The 16,967-nt window shown below is 38.0% G+C and overlaps 1 protein-coding gene across 3 annotated transcripts in view; it reads left to right on the plus strand.

Moving 5' to 3' along the window:
• Positions 1 to 16,967, plus strand: part of NFKB1 (nuclear factor kappa B subunit 1) — a 131,241-nt gene that overhangs the window by 81,352 nt on the left and 32,922 nt on the right. For all 3 annotated transcript variants that reach the window (XM_066384707.1, XM_066384708.1, XM_066384709.1), the window contains 5 exons: positions 6,304 to 6,467; positions 8,528 to 8,686; positions 10,382 to 10,486; positions 12,490 to 12,581; positions 14,886 to 15,024. In XM_066384707.1, the coding sequence (XP_066240804.1) occupies positions 6,304 to 6,467; positions 8,528 to 8,686; positions 10,382 to 10,486; positions 12,490 to 12,581; positions 14,886 to 15,024 (659 nt within the window). The remainder of the gene's footprint in view (positions 1 to 6,303; positions 6,468 to 8,527; positions 8,687 to 10,381; positions 10,487 to 12,489; positions 12,582 to 14,885; positions 15,025 to 16,967) is intronic.

Raw genomic sequence — 16,967 nt, forward strand, 5'->3', positions numbered from 1 at the left:
GAGGTTCCTCCAGGTTGATGTGTGTATCAGTAGTTTATTCCTTCTAGTTACTAAGTAGATTTGCATTGTGTCGACGTATTGGTTTGTTTTTCCACCCACCTGTTGAAGAACATTTGGTTTCTTTCTAGTTTTTGACTACAACAGCACTTGTTGTGTGAAGTTTTCATTTCTCTTGGTCTTGGGTAAATACTGAGTAGAATTTTAGCGATGCATGCTAAGGATACATTTATGTTGAAAAGAAACTGCCACATTGTTTTCCAAAGTAGCTATACCATTTTACATCCCATGTATTTAACATTTATGATCCTCAGGTTTTTTTCTCTTGCAAGGTCTATAAAATATGTGCTCTCGTTTTCTATTACATTTTATTATATAAATTTTCAAACTTATACAAAAGTAGGAAGAATACAATTAAGCTATTTTTTGTATCCCAGTGTACCCCTCAGCCAGCTTCAATAATTATTACCTAACCAATCTTGATTTAAATATGCTCTTATCTAGGTACCTTTCAATTATTAATCTCTGATTTAGTGCCATTGTAGTAAGAGAGTACTTGGTATGATTTTTGAATTCTTTTAAATTTATTGAGATTTGTTTTATGGATCAGACTACAGTCTGTCTTGGCAAATGTTTCTGGGCACTTAAAAAGAATGATTAGCCTGAGTAAGTTAAATGAATGTTCTATAAATGTCATTTAGATCAAGTTGTTTGATAGTGTTGTTCAAGTTTTCTATATCCATACTAATTTTCTTTCTACTTGCTCTGTCAGTTATTGAGAAGGGGGTGTTGAAATCCTGACTATATTTATTGTATACCTAGTTCTCCTTTCAGTTCTTTAAGATTTTCCTGCTTATATTGTGAAGCTCATTTATTAGATAGATAAATATTTAGGATTCTTATGTCCTAATGCATCAAACTCCCTATCATTATGAAACGACCCTTTTTTATCCTTGGTAATATTATTTGCTCTGAAATCTACTTAAATTGATACTAATATAGTTATTTAGCCTTCCTTTAAATAATGTTAATTTGAAATGTTGTTTTCCATCCTTTTAGTTTTAACCTATTTGTGTCCTTATGTTCAAAGAAAATATGCTCTGTATATAGTTGGGTCTTACTTTTTTTATTCCATCTGATACTCTCTGCCTTTTAATCGGTATGCTTTTAAGTAATTTATATTTCATCTGTTTACTGATAGGACTTTGTTTAAATCTACCATCTTGTTATTTGTTTTCTGATAGTCACATCTGTTTTCTGTTCCTCTTTCTCTCTCTCTCTCTCTCTCTTTTTGCCTTCCTTTAGGTTAATTATTTGTTGTGATTTTATTTTACACCTTTTTGGGGGGGGTTAGAACTTGTTTTACAGTTTATAGTGTACATCTTAAATTTAACATAGTCTACCTTTAAGTACATTATATCTCTTCATGTATAGTATTCGAACACTGTACTTTTTTGTCAAAATCAATTTCCATTCTTATTTTATTTTTTATAGTATTCACTTTTTATTATTTACTATTTTCATTACAGTTGGCATACAATATTATATTAGTTTCAAGTATACAACTTAGTGATTAGACATTTATATAAATTATAGAGTGATCACCCCAATAAGTCAAGCACCCATCTGATACCATATGTAGTTATTACAGTATTATTGACTATATTCCCATACTATACTTTTGAACAGTATACTTTCATTTCCTCTCTCTTGACTTTTGTGCTATTATGTCATATATTCTATATTGATATATGTAAATATATGTGTTTAAATAAATATTCAGTTTGGGGCTAAAGTAGGTTTACAGTTGTGAGTACACAAAAGTTTATTCTTGTATTATTATTTATTAATTATGGTATTATTTTTCATACAACTGTAAACCTGCTTTTGTCCCACCCTGTATGTATAAATATGTATATAAATATATGACACAATATATTGTTTTTTATTTTTGTTTCAAACAGTCAGTTATCTTTTAAAGAAATTTTAAGGCCTGACCTGTGGTGACACAATGAATAAAGTGTCAACCTGGAATACTGAGGTCACCGGTTTGAAACCCCTGGCTTGCCTGGTCAAGGCACATATGGGAGTTGATGCTTCCTGCTCCTCCCCCCTTCTCTCTCTCTCTCTCTCTCTCTCTCTCTCTTTCTCTCTCTCTCTCTCTCACTTCCCCCTCTAAAATGAATAAATTTAAAAAATTTTAATTTAAATAAGGAAAAATATATTTACCCACATATTTATCATTTGCTGTGCTCTTCATTCTGATTCATAGTCAAGCTTTCTATATGATTTTATTTTCTTCTACCTGAAGCCCTTCAATTTTTCTTGTACTACTGCTTTGCTGCTGAAGAATTTTTACATCTTTAAACTCTTTATTTCATCTTTGTTTTTCAAAGGTATTTTTGACGGGTGCTGTATAGAATTCTAGGTTAACACAATGTTTTTCTTTCATGTCCTTATGCTGGGGTCTTCTGGCTTGCCATGTTTCCCACAGCAAATCTCCCATAATTCTTATTTCCATTTCTGTTCACACAAGTGTGTCTCTTTTTCTATAAACTTTTCAGATTTTTCCTGTTCACTAGTTTTAAGCAATTTTATTATAATGTTTAGTGTAGTTTCTTCATGTGTCGTGTGCTTTAGGGTTCATTAAAACTCTTGGATCTCTGATTAAATATTAAAACTTTTTACCCATTATTTTTTAAAATATTTTTTTTCATTCCTCTTTATTCTCTTTTTTCAGAACACCAATCACATGTATATTTGGCTGTTTGAAATTATGCCACATCTCATTAATGATCAGTTTCAGTTTTTTTTTCCTGTTTCATTTTAGATAGTTCTACTACTGTATCCTCAGGTTTACTAATCTTTTTGTCTTCATGTCTAATATGTTCTTAATTTTATCTAGTGTATTTTTCTTCTCTGACATTGAAGTTTTTATCTCTACAGGTTTGGGGTCTTTTTTATATCTTCCAGGTCTTTCCATAACATACTAATGCTTTCTGTTTTCTTGACCATTGACCATATGGACCATATCTATAATAGCTATTTCAGTATACTTGCCTACAAATTCTGTGTTCTCTCTCATTACTGTATGTGTTTCTATTAACTGATTTTTATCATAATTATGAGTTGTTGTTTTTTTACTTCTTTGCATGCCTGGTAATTTTTTTATTGGTTGGCAGTAGACATTGTTAATTTTGGATGTTGCATGCTGAATTTTTTTTTTTGTATACTTTTACATATTTTTAAGCGTTGGGATGAAGCTAAATTTGAGAACAGTTTGATCTTTTCTAGACTTACTTTTAAGCTTTGTCAGAGAAACAAAGCTTTAGGGTTAATTTCACACCATTAGCAAGGCATTTCTAAATATTCATTCTGATGATTTGTGTATTACAAGATTTCTTGCACTATTCTAGCCCTATGTATCCTCCAAGAATTGTTTTGCCTGCTCCTTTCTGTTGGCATTGGGCCCCTTGCTCACATACAGGCTCTGATAGTACTCAGCTGAAGACTCAAGGTGGAGCCCCTGTACATCTCTGAGTGTCTCTCTGGATGTGGTTCTTTCCTTTATGGTGCTCTGCCTGTCCATTCTAGCCTCCTTGGCCACCTCAAACTTTTCACTCTGTTTTCTCAACTCAGGGAGATCTCTAGGTCCTGTTTGGAGTTCCCTTTCCTGTGCTGCAACCTAGAAATTCTAAGCATTAAGCCAACATAATTGTAGGATTTGTTGTATTTGTTTCCCTTTTCTTTTTTTTTTTTTCTTTTCCTTTTTTTTTTTTTTTTTGACAGAGACAGAGAGAGGCACAGATAGGGACAGACAGACAGGAAGGAGAATGATGAGAAGCATCAATTCTTTGTTGCAGCACCTTAGTTGTTCATTGATTGCTTTCTCATATGTGCCTTGACCAGGGGGGCTACAGCAGAGCAAGTGACACCTTGCTCAAGCCAGTGACCTTGGGCTCAAGCCAGTGACCTTGGGCTTCAAGCCAGTAACCATGGGCCATGTCTATGATGCCACACTCAAGCCAGCAACCCTGCACTCAAGCCGATGAGCCTGCACTCAAGCTGGTGACCTTGGGATTTCGAACCTGGGTCCTCCGCATCTCAGTCCAACGCACTATCCACTGTGCCATGGCCTGGTCAAGCTGTTTCCGTTTTCTTAAGGATTACTGTCCCATGCTGCCTATTGTCCAGTATCTGAAAAAGATATTTTTGCATGTAGTTTTTGTTGTTTAAGGTGAAAGTTTTAGTCTGATCACTGATACTCCAGCATTACTTGAAACAAAAGATTGACTTCTATATTATTTCAGTTATTACCAGAATAAAGTCTCTATTCACATAATGAATGAGGGAGGGTGTTGCCTTTTTTTTACAGGGATTATATTAAAAAATATACATGAAAAGTATTGTATAGATGATAAAGTTTAAAGTGCTACAAAGATGCTTGTCATGACCATTACCTAGGAGTATAGCTCATTTTCCCACAGTTGCAAATGTTTTATATAGGAGTGAGGCCTAAAAGAACAAATATGGAGATGCAGTTTCTGAAAAATTGCCTATGCCTTCATACTTATTAGTATGACATGTTGTGTATTTTTTGTGTGCTGTATTAATTCGTGCATTTATTGATTCAACAGACATTATTAGACATCCAGTGTTCTAGGCACTGGAGATCTCTGCCCTCAAAGAGCTTAAATTCTCTTCATGTATTTTCTTCTCTGTGTATATATAAGCTGTCCCAGTTGTTTTCTGTCACTGTGGATTTGTGTTTAGTTTTGTCGGTGGGCTTCTATATGAGGGGTCATCTCAATCTGCCTGGACTCTTATATTTGCTTTCTATAGTTATCTATAGAAAGCTTTATCTGGCCTTCCCACATTATTATATTCTTTGTTTTATTCAATCCAGTTGTCATAATATTTCTGTCTTTTCTAATCTCTATTTTTTTCTTTCTGGGTGAAAGAGTAAAACAAAAGTCTTCACAAAAGCTTACAAGGTTTTAAAGGATCTATGCCACTACTTACCTCTTTGAACCCCTTGACCTCTTCTTCATTTTCTTCTAGCCACCTTGGCCTTTTGGCCATTGTTGTCTTTAGAAAACACCAGCCATGACCTCAGGGTATTTGCACTTGCTTTTCCCTCTGCCTTGAATGCTCTTCTTCTTCATCTCCACGCCTTTTTCCTCGCTTCCTTCAAGTCTTTGCTCACTTGTCATCTTTTCAATGAGGCCCTTTCTGACCTCTCCCAGTTTTAAGGTGTCATGCCTTCTACTACCTCTTCTATCAACCATTTCTACCTTATTTTTCTTGGTAACACTTAGACTATCTTCTAAATTATACCATAAAATGTGTTTCGTTTCTTCTCTGTTGTTGCACTAGCATATAAGTTTTGTGAAATCAGGAAATCCTTTACTGCTGACAGGAGCAGTGGGACTCTGCCTGGGGCTAATCAGGAGCTGAATAAATATTTGTTGAGTGAATGAGTCTCCTTGGTAAAGGGCTTTTTTGTTTGTTGTATTACATTTATTGAATATACTTCTTTGTTTTATATACTTTATTTTTAAAAATTAATGGTTGGAGAATTATATATATTTTCTTTAAAATCCCTTTAAAAACACTTTATTTAGCTTATTAATATATCTTGTTCTACAGGTATGTAGCCTTCATGAGATAAAAGGTTCTCCATCTCTGATTCAGGCGTGAGTCCATATAGAATTAGATACTATTCTAGTAGTAGCAAATAATTTCAACTTTATAGATAACCTAGGAGGAGATAGAATTCAGATAAGGGAACCCCAAATAGGATCTAGACTTTAAATCTCATCCAGAAATCCAAAAGCAAAAAAAAAATCCTTTAAAATAATAATATTCCTTTTGAGAAAAAAAAATTAGTACTATATTTGGAAATCAAGTATTTTATACAACTCTTCTAGAAACACTTTAAAATGAATTCATGTAAAATTTTCTATTAAGTCATATATAGATATCTACCCCACTCCCTTAATCATAATTTGAAAGTCTAATAAGCTCTTAAAACCAAAACATTTTGCTAAATTTACCACAGACACATTTGGTGGCAAAACCCAATCTGCCCTGATGTGCAGCTGGTTACAATCTTTATTTTTCCATTTGGTGAGTTTCGCTGCAGAAACCATAATGTATTTGATTAATAGTGTGGGCCCCAGCGATTGAGGACCTGTGAAATTTTTTTTTAATTCTCTTTGCTTAAGTGAAACCGTACATTCTAGTTATTAACTGCCTAACTTTTGGTTGCTGCTGTTGCTGTTACTGATTTTTTTTTCTCCCCAGCTTTGCAAATCTGGGCATACTTCATGTGACAAAGAAGAAAGTATTTGAAACACTGGAAGCACGAATGACAGACGCGTGTGTAAAGGGCTATAATCCTGGACTTTTGGTGCATTCTGATCTTGCCTATTTGCAAGCAGAAGGTGGAGGAGACCGGCAGCTCACAGGTGAGTGTCACTCTCCCATCCTTGTTTGTCTGAGAGCTCAGGCTCTCTTTTCTCATGTGTAGGCAATGTGCTCTTCATGCCCAAGGCCTCTCTTTCTCCCAGTCCATACCCCAAGCTGTTCCCATTCTTGTCCTGCTCAGAAACCTTTGATGGCATCTTGTTTCCTCTGTAGACTGGCATTCAAAGCCTTCAGTCTGGCCCCAGCCTCCTTTCTAGCCTCATTCAGCCCCTGCACCCACCTCTGCCCCTTGAACACCTCATTCATCTTCATACTTCTGTTTGTGTATTTCTCTACTTAAAATATCCCACCCTTCCCTTTGCAACCTGTCAAAACTAATTCATAATTCAGGACTTCAAAAAATAACTCTTCTGTTCTATCTCCCCCAGCTCACATTCTTATAAGGAATCTTTATTTCTTTGGGCTTTTCAGACACATTATTAACTATTCGCTCTATCATAAAAATGCTATGATTTTATGTTTTCCTATCTTTGCTCATATTTTTCCTTTAAACTTCAAACTGGTCCCACCACGTGCAGCATTCCTGCTTTGATATGTTCTCCTTTAGTCTGGCCACCCTGTCATCAGCTCACATTCAGCATTCCAAAACCAGTCATCATTTTTGCACAAAATGTGTTCCATCTTCTGATACCCAGACTCTGCACTTTCCATCGCCTTTGAGCCCACCTTCTCCTGGGGCTGCATCTCTGGCTGCTGTCTAGCTGTTCTGTGCTCTCTGGTACTGCACTCCTCACTCCATTTTTATTGTTCTGTCCCTGTCCCTCCCCACTTCTAATCCAGCTTACACCCTATGGCCAGATGGCTCTTACTAAGGCCTACATCTGATCTACTACTTTGTGTCTCCCCCTCGCCTACAAAATTCCAATTCAGGAAGCTGGCATTTAGGCCTCCCAAGTGCTGGCCCCAGTCTGCATTTCCAGCTCTTTCCCATCGTGTCCCTTCGTGTCAAACTGGAGTACTTCACAGAAGCACCTTGGTTTCTCACTCTCATTTTTGTGCCTTGGCAGCTTCCTCCCTCCCTCCCTCCTTTCCTTCATTCCTCCCTCCCTCCCTCCCTCTTACCCTTCCTCTCTCTCTCTCTCTCTCTCTCTCTCTCTTTAAATTAAATTTCTATACTTGCTCTTTCCTCTTTCTGGAATACCCTGTTCACCTTCTTCATAAGTATAAGTTCTACCATCCCTTCAAGATTTAGAGCAACTGTCTCTTCTGCTCTGAAGCCTCAGGGTTCTCCCCTCCTTTGATATTCCATGTCACTTCATGGGTAGCTAGCTCTCTGACAGTGCTTACCGCCTGAATTATCACCTATTGTGACGTGAGCTAATTGTGATTATATTCATCAGCATGAAAGCTTCATTGGGAGGGAAGGAAGGAGCCAAATGCAGTTGAGTCATTCTTTTTTGTTGTTATTGTTTAATGTTTATTTTGTTGATTTTAGAGAGAGGGGGAGGGAGAGAGAGACAGACCGGAACATTCATATGTTCCTGTATGTGCCCTGAGGGGGGATCAAACTAACAACTGAGCTTTGGGTGGATGCTCTAACTGAGCAGGGACAGGGCAGCAGCTGAGTCATTCTCTTCCCTCAGAAGCACTTTCTGAGCACCGACGGTGTACCACGATGGGCTCGGCACTGTGGGATGAACAGTCTGTGCTCAGAGAGCTCTGGGAATACTTAATTTTCGCATTTTGTAATACAACGGATGCACAATTGACTTATTCCATTCCATCTCATCTATTCTTTGTAGCTTCAACTCTTGTCATAGGCAGAAAAGGGAGAGTTCAGGAAAAGATAAGGAAAGGAGAGAAGCAGTGTGATACATGGAGGACAGTTTTTTTATAGTAATCCAGAGGAAAATACAGGTCTTCTTTCGATGGCTTTAATTTTGGATGACAGAAACAGAATAAATTTCAAACTTTTATTAGCAACATGAAGAATTTTTTTAAAAAACAATTTTTATTTCAAGTTTATGTTATTTGTGCTTTATGAAAGCATTCTGTCTAAAGTGGTCACGCTTCCCTCCTGCCCCGTGCTGGGTGGTCCTAGATCGGGAGAAGGAGATCATCCGCCAGGCAGCCCTTCAGCAGACCAAGGAGATGGACCTCAGCGTGGTGCGGCTCATGTTTACAGCTTTCCTTCCGGACAGCACCGGGAGCTTCACCCGGCGCCTGGAGCCCGTGGTGTCCGACGCCATCTACGACAGCAGTGAGTACTTGACTTCTGGTGGGAGGCAGCACCATATACTGTCAAGGACGGACTTGCAGTTACTCTCTCTGAGTCCCAGGGTGAGTGACTCAGTCACTTGGAACTTCATGCTTATCATCTCTGAAATGGGAATACTAAGATCTAATAGAAAAAGTTGATGTCTGCATTAAAGGTGAAATATTATAAGAGGCTCAATAAATGCAGTTTTCTTTTCTCAGATGTGCATTTTTCATCTTTTATATGTAGTGCCAAATCCCTTATTCCTTCCAAATGCCTTGCTATGAGGATATATTGTTGGTGCTCTTAGATGAGAAAAGTATCTCAATTTTTTTCATTGGGAGTCTGAACAGAAGTTAATAAAAGACAACTATTAGTCTTATCCACCTTCATTCTCACATTATAGTTTTATCAACACAGAAACTTTAGGTTAACTAAATGAACAGCATAAATTGGTTTCAAAATTCCATTTCAGTCTGTTTTAAAATGGCCTTCAAATTTATCATGCTAATTTGTATGGTAAAATTTTTGATATGTGTAAGATTTATTAAAAAGATATTTCCAGAAAGCCTGCAAGTGTACTGTGTAGGTTCGTTGAGAGTTTATAGGGTTTGGTCTAAGTAGAAAACCCCAGGATTTTAGTATAACTAACTGATTTCTTTAATTTAAACAAGTTTGAAAGGAAGTGAAAAAGTTATAATATTATGTAGACTCATATACCAAAGATTACCTTAAAGTGCAGCTGTTGGGAGGAAAAAAGGAAGCTTTATACTATACCACACAAAACTTTTGCCCCTGACCACACTGAATTTTAATTTATTTTGGGGAGAAGGAATATAACATCTCCATTTTTCCTTTTCTGTAGAATAAAAATTAATAAATACTTTAAGAAAATCATGCTTCTCCTAAATTTCTAGGAGATTTCTTTTTTTTTCCTTAAACGAGAAGCAGGAAGGCAGAGTGACATCCCATATGTACCCGCCTGGGATCTACCCAGCAAGCCCCCTACCAGACAATGCTCTGCTCATTTGGGACCACTGCTCTGTTGCTTGGCAACCGAGCTATTTTAGTGCCTAAGGTGAGGCCATGGAGCCATCCTCAGAGCCGGGGACCAACTTGCTCCAACCGAGCCATGGCTGTTGGAAGGGAAGAGAGAAAGAAAGAAAGAAAAAGAGAAGGGAGAAGGGGAGAGGTGAAGAAGCAGATGGTCACTTCTCCTGTGTGCCCTGACTGGGAATCGAACCTGGGACATCCATACGCTGGGCCGATGCTCTACCACTGAGCCAACCAGCCAGGGCCTCTAGTACTCTTAAAAATAGTATATCAGTATCATGAAAGCAAGCTTGAGCTTGTGTCTTGGCCTAATTGATGTTCCACCAGCTGGTGGTGCCTCCCAGAACCTCATTAGAGCTCTTTCTTTTTGTATTAATCTCTTTTACTGTGTTAGTGGGAGGAACAGAGATTGCTCCTATCTGCCTGATCTGTTTGGGTGGTAATGAACTAACCAGGCCCAAGCAGTGCTCTGAGGACTTCAGAAGACTTTTTGTTTTATTTGTATCCTTGTTAAAACAATGTGAGTGAAAGCATCAATTTCAACTTTCTTTTGACTAATGTGCTAAGGGCAGGGTTCCTCATAAGAGATTGGCTTGTGAAGCTGAGGATAAACCAGGATGTTTGTTGATTTTCTCCTATGGACAGAAGCCCCCAATGCATCCAACTTGAAAATTGTACGAATGGACAGGACAGCGGGATGCGTAACTGGAGGGGAAGAGATTTATCTTCTCTGTGACAAGGTTCAGAAAGGTAAATATATGCTCTGATCTCAAGATGCAGAATATTTTGAGTGTGTCTATGAGTCACTTTTTTGGCAGCAGATCCAGTAATATCCCTTTACAATTTATACATTTTAAATCTCCCAAATATAAGTTACCCATGTTGTGTTTTTAAACCCAACTAATTCATTTTAAAATTTTCAATAGAAGTAAAGAGAAATTCTAAAATGGGGATAATCAGTGACATTTCAGTGTTTTTATCCTTTAAAGTTTGGTATCTGAACTTAGTTAAACTAAAATGAGTAAAACTGCTGTTACACACATACACACACACACACAGAGAGTGAATAATGTTTAGTGTGTGTTACATACCGTGCTGTGCCATTGAGGCAGCCCTGACTCCCGGCTACTCCATGAACGAGCTGTGTCTACAACATGCTATCTTCAACAGCCCTGCTCAGCTCCTGGAGACTCATGCCTATGGCTCCTTCTGTGGAGTCAGTCCATCTTGTATGTGGCTTTCCTCTTTTCCTGCTGCCTTCTGTCTTTCCCGGAATTCTCATTTCCCTGCCTTCTCATGATGTGTTCGAAGAGGACAGCTTCAGTTTGTCATTTTTGCATTCTGTGACTTTTCAGGGTTAATTTGCTCAAAGACCCATTTACTTGTTCCTCTAAAGTTTTACGTAATATGAAATTGTTTATTTTGTTTATCTTACACTGCTTGGTAGCAACACTGAGAGAGCTTCTCCAAATACTTGCACATGACCCTGTGATGTCAGCTAAGAAACAGAAAGAGAATAGGGTTATAGGGAAATTCTCAGAGCATTTTTTCTCGTAATTGTGACTTTCAGAATAGGTTCTTGGCAGTCATCTCATTGGATACAGTACAAGATGGATAAGTGAGCAAAAGCTGAAGGGGATTACTTTCTCAAACTTCACTTGGTTTTAAAATAAAATGATTGAAAGTTTAGTGTAATAAAGATCTCCTCACTACAAAGTAATGAGCAACTTCAAAGTAAACAGATGTAGAAGTGGAAATATAGCCCCTAAATAAAAGAATTGTGGCTTTAAAAACAAGAAAGTTCTCATTTGAGGCTAAATACTCTGAAATGAAAAGTCAGAAAAAGGGTCAGATTTTAAGGTAAAGGTATATATTTTTATCAAAAAAAAATATTGCATTTTTCTGCTTATTCTGATATCAGCCTTCTTTTAACCCATTCTATTTAAGCAGTATACACATTTCCAGATTCCTGGCCAAGCCAACATCATCAGAGTTCTCCAAAAGTAGAATCCACAACTGAAATGTAAAGTTTAAATATTCTAATTTAATCTGAAGTGACTTGACCAACATAATATTTTTATCATTTTTTTTCAGTAAGGATTAATAAATTATTATAGTGAAGCAGCATAGTAGAATGTTTGTTTACAAGTAGAATGTTGACATTGCAAACTATGTTGTCTGTGTTCAAACCCTGGCTTCTCTATTTCCTGCTGTACAGCCTTAGATAAGTTACTTAACATCTCTGGCCTTCAGTTTCCCTTCTGCAAAATGAAGGTATTAATAGTACTCCTACATTACAAAGTATTGTGTGGATTAAAGCAGTTATTATATACATATAAATTACTTAGAACAGTGTCTACCATAGAGTGAACTTTATAAGTTTTATTATGTAAATCTGTATTGAATTGAACCACATTTTGGAATTCTGATATTCCTCACCATCCTTCTTCTTTCTCAGGAGTGACTTGGTTTAGAGATGGAGAGGTGGGGAGGTCAAAGATTGATTAAGAGAAAACTCGAATAGGTGAAACTGTCATTTTAAATGAAACTTGGGGCCCATTACTGTGGTAACTAATAAAAAAAAATTAATGATTTGTGAAAATTTTAAATTACTCAAAATCAATTCCACGTTAATTACTTCCAAAAATTTAAGTATATATAGTAGGTAGAATCTTGAACCAACTTTTTTTCAGCATGTTTATAAATATTATTACACTTTGTGCAAGTACACACCTGACTGTGACTATTTACAGATGACATCCAGATTCGATTTTATGAAGAGGAAGAAAATGGTGGCATCTGGGAAGGATTTGGAGATTTTTCTCCCACAGACGTTCATAGACAAGTAAGTGGAGGATGATAATAATGATGATCATGATAATGTTACATTTCTATATTCTTGACATTTAGCACTTGGATTCCATGTATGAAAAAGGAAAAATTATAAATATTTATTTAACTTTCATAAAAGAGTGCTGTTTATAAGACTTTTACAAATATTGCAGCAAAGTAACCTACCATAGAATTATGGGCAAGGGTCTATATAACAAAACACCATAGACTATGTGGATTAAACAACAGAAATTTATTTCCTCACAGTTCTGGAGGCTAGAAGTTCAGATCAAGGTTTAACAGGGTTAGTTTCTGGTGAGAGTTCTCGTCCTGGCTCCCAGATGGCTGCCTTCTCACTTTGTTCTCTCATGGTGGAGAAAGCAAGCTTTTTCGGTATCTCTTCTTATAACACACTAATCCTGTCCAATCAGGGCCCTGCCCTTATGACTTCATTTAACCTTAATTATCACTATAAAGGCCTTATATCCAAACACAGCTACCCTAGGGGTTAGGACTTCAACATACAACTGTTGGGGGGATACAATCAATTCATAACAGTATTCTACTGGAATATTATGGTGAAACCTGCTACAAGGGTGTTCTAATAAAGTGTTGAAAGGAAGTCTTCTAGTTGAGGCTGATGGCATCATGATAAATCAAGATTTCCCAGTGACAAGTCTATGACTAAGCAATGAAAATGCTAAATCCCTTTCTTAATGATTACTCTGAATCACTGAGGAATACTATTTTCAGAAAAAAAAAATTGAAAAGGTTCTAAACATCCTTCAATATGTTGCCAATTATATATAAATTCTATTTATGTGATGGGATATTATGCAGTTTAAAAAGAATGAGTGCTCTAGCCAGTGTTGTTGTGGATAGCATGTCATCCAGAGCGCCAAAGTCACCAGTTGGGTTCCAGGTTGCTGGCTCAACCCCAAGGGCTCCAACTTGATCCTGAGGGCACTGACTTGACCCCCACTCAGGGCACACATGAGAAGCAGTCATTGGCTGCACAACTAAATGGAACAATGAGTTGATGCTTCTCTCTCTCTCTCTCTCTCTCTCTCTCTCTCCCTCTTCTCTCTCAAAATAAAAAAAAAATGAATACTCTATGAACTAATACAAAAAGCTCTCAAAGCTACAACCTTGAAATTTTTTAAAGACAGATATAAAACAAAGTGTATATTAAAAAGATTTTATGTTCATGTTTGCACATCCATAAAGAAATGCTAGAAGAATGCCAAAAAATTATAAAGTCCTCTGTGTTTTCCTGGGGGAGGGGATGCGATAAGGAAACAATAAGAATTGCCTGGATGGTGGACAAGAATGGCAAGGAGAAATTTCAATGTATGCCATCATATGCCTTTTTATATTTACAAAATTTTGATCCCTATGAATATATTGCATAGTCAAAAAAATAAAATTTAAAAAATGTAAAAATGCCTAACTTTTCTACGACCACCAGAGGTGTTACAGAATGCCCTGTATATGCCTAGAGCCTTGGCCATTCTCGGCTCAAAATACTCTGCCCCTGTGATGATGTCTCCCTTGCAGGGATTGTTTCTTCTCCTTCTCAGCAGGCATGCAAGCTGATAGCAGTACCACCTTCCTCATCTCTCTCTTTCCACAACCAGTCTTTCAATGTTGCTGCAAATAATCTTGGAGTCTTTTAAGGTTGTTTTGACAGAGGTGTATGTAATGTATATTTTCACATGATTCTTTACAAATGAAGACATTTGCAGTACCTCAGCAGTCCTGCTTCAGTTTCTCAGTGACAATTTAATTAAAATGTATGGGCGGCCCTGGCCGGTTGGCTCAGCGGTAGAGCGTCGGCCTGGCATGCAGAAGTCCCAGGTTCGATTCCCGGCCAGGGCACACAGGAGAGGCGCCCATCTGCTTCTCCACCTCTCCCCCTCTCCTTCCTCTTGTCTCTCTCTTCCCCTCCCGCAGCCGAGGCTCCATTGGAGCAAAGGATGGCCCAGGCGCTGGGGATGGCTCTGTGGCCTCTGCCCCAGGCACTAGAGTGGCTCTGGTCGCGGCAGAGTGACGCCCCTTGGTGGGCGTGCCAGGTGGATCCTGGTTGGGCGCATGCGGGAGTCTGTCTGACTGCCTCCCCGTTTCCAGCTTCAGAAAAAAAAAAAATGTATGAGCATAGAATCCTGAGTTTGTAACTTTCTTTAAGGTACCATATATTTATATATATATATCTTGGTACACTGTGTCTAAGCACTGGTTGCAAAAAATATGTCCAATAAGTAGCATTACTGGGGGAAATGTAGTCCTGCCCTAACATTTGGATCTTTGTTTCCTGCAGTTTGCTATTGTCTTTAAAACACCGAAGTATAAAGATGTCAACATTACCAAACCAGCCTCCGTGTTCGTCCAACTTCGGAGAAAATCTGATTTGGAAACTAGTGAACCAAAACCCTTTCTCTACTACCCTGAAATCAAAGGTAACTCAGTTGTTTATATTCTTGCTCTTGTTTCAATAAGAGGATGAGCTAATTAGAAAATATCAGTCACCTCCTTTGAACAGCTTACTAGTAACTGGCCCCTGAGTCCATGGTACTTATTTTTAGAGAAGTTAGTATGGCATTTTGGGGTCATGGAATTAAGCCCCATCTTTTAAAATAATGTTATTTTCACCAAGCTTATATGAGATCCAGACCCTTGAGAATTTAAAATGATCATTTATTGAGTAATGCAGTGTTCAGGCAGTTGAGATGAAAAGATAAGGCTTGCTGTGTCGGAGAGTCAGCACACCATCAACCAGGCTCACGCAGGTGATCGGAAGACTCAGCCCCCATGCACAACTAGAACAATGAATCAAGTACCATTCTACTGTGCATAAAAGACACACCAAGAAGGGGAGAGAATATCTCCTTAAATAGTTATAATGCAAATTAATTACCGCTCACAAAAATTAGGGGATCAGGGAACGTGCAGATACTCCAGTACTTTCAGCCTTTAATATAGTGCATTGTCACCAATGAAATAAAAGTTGGTTTTGCATCTTATTTGCATAATAGGACAACTTTCTTTGACCTGTTATTTGCTTTTCTGATGTTCTTGTTTAACAAAAAAAAAAATCAGCTGCTTCATTTTTTATCGCTTCATATTCCTTTTGAAATATCCCCTAAATTTTGTGAGCAGTGTATTTTGATAAGTTCCAAAAGTGAGGCGTTCACAAGCACATTTGAGAATGCTGAAGAAAGAGAGCTCTTGCTTCTAAAGCCACTTACAAGAAACCCTGCAGAAGGGTCTTTAAAATTGGAGATATATTTAAGTAGTTGGGTGTGAAAGGAAAAAGGGAAGGAGTTTCCTAGGCTTCAGAAACTTGTGTTAAAAACAATTTGTGTTTGCCTGACCAGGCAGTGGAACAGTGGATAGAGCGTCAGACTGGGATGCCGAAGATCCAGGTTTGAGACCCCGAGGTCGCCAGCTTGAGCGCGGGCTCATCTGGTTTGAGCAAAAGCTCACCAGCTTGGGGTTACTCAATCTGCTGAAGGCCCACGGTCAAGGCACATATGAGAAAGCAATCAATGAACAATTAACGTGTCGCAGTGAAAAACTGATGATTGATGCTTCTCATCTCTCTCTGTTCTTGTCTATCTGTCCCTGTCTATCCCTCTCTCTGACTCTCTCTTTGTCTCTATATAAAAAAAATAAAATAAGAAAATAAAAAAATTGTGTTTGTTCAGAGAATAGTGAGTATTGTGAGCATTGAGATGGACTTCTGAGGCCAGGGAGAGACAGGAAGGCCAGGGCCAGGCTCTGAATTGCTTGGGTTGGCTACTAAAGGATTTGGCATTGATTCTGGAGAGTGGAATGACCAGGCCTGTTTGAATCTGGAACAATGGCTCTGACTTCTTTATATAAACACTGAGGAGAATCTCTGGGCAGCAGACAATGAGTCAGAAGCATAATGCAAGAATCCAAGTGAGAAATAGGTATCAGTGCAAAGAATGAAAGTGGAAGGTGGATTCAAAAGGCAGTTCAGTGATGGTGTCGAGAGGCATGAGACGCTGGTTAAGGAGGGTGAGGGAGTAATTCGGAAGTCATAGATGGTTCTAGGAATGCCAGCTGGGGACGTCCGTGATGTGGGTGAGCTGATGAAAGAATCAGGGGAGCAAAAAAGTATGTCTGAGTGGGCCAAGAGAGAGCTCAGTTCAGGTTCTTGTGGCAAGTTCCTAGTAGGCCAATAAAAAGGGAGGAATGGAACTCAAGAGAGGGCAGGGTGGGAAATTTTGCATTGAGAATGCTCTCGACTGAGTGTGACAGGTATTTCTCTTCCTGGTGTCCACTGGCCCCCAAGGGGTCCATAGATAGAAATGTACTTTAGTATAATTAGTTATTTTTGTAATCCTACTTTTTATTTTACATAGGTGGAATATAA

The sequence above is a fragment of the Saccopteryx leptura genome, chromosome 5, assembly GCF_036850995.1.
Source record: "Saccopteryx leptura isolate mSacLep1 chromosome 5, mSacLep1_pri_phased_curated, whole genome shotgun sequence".
Classification (NCBI taxonomy): Eukaryota; Metazoa; Chordata; class Mammalia; order Chiroptera; family Emballonuridae; genus Saccopteryx; species Saccopteryx leptura.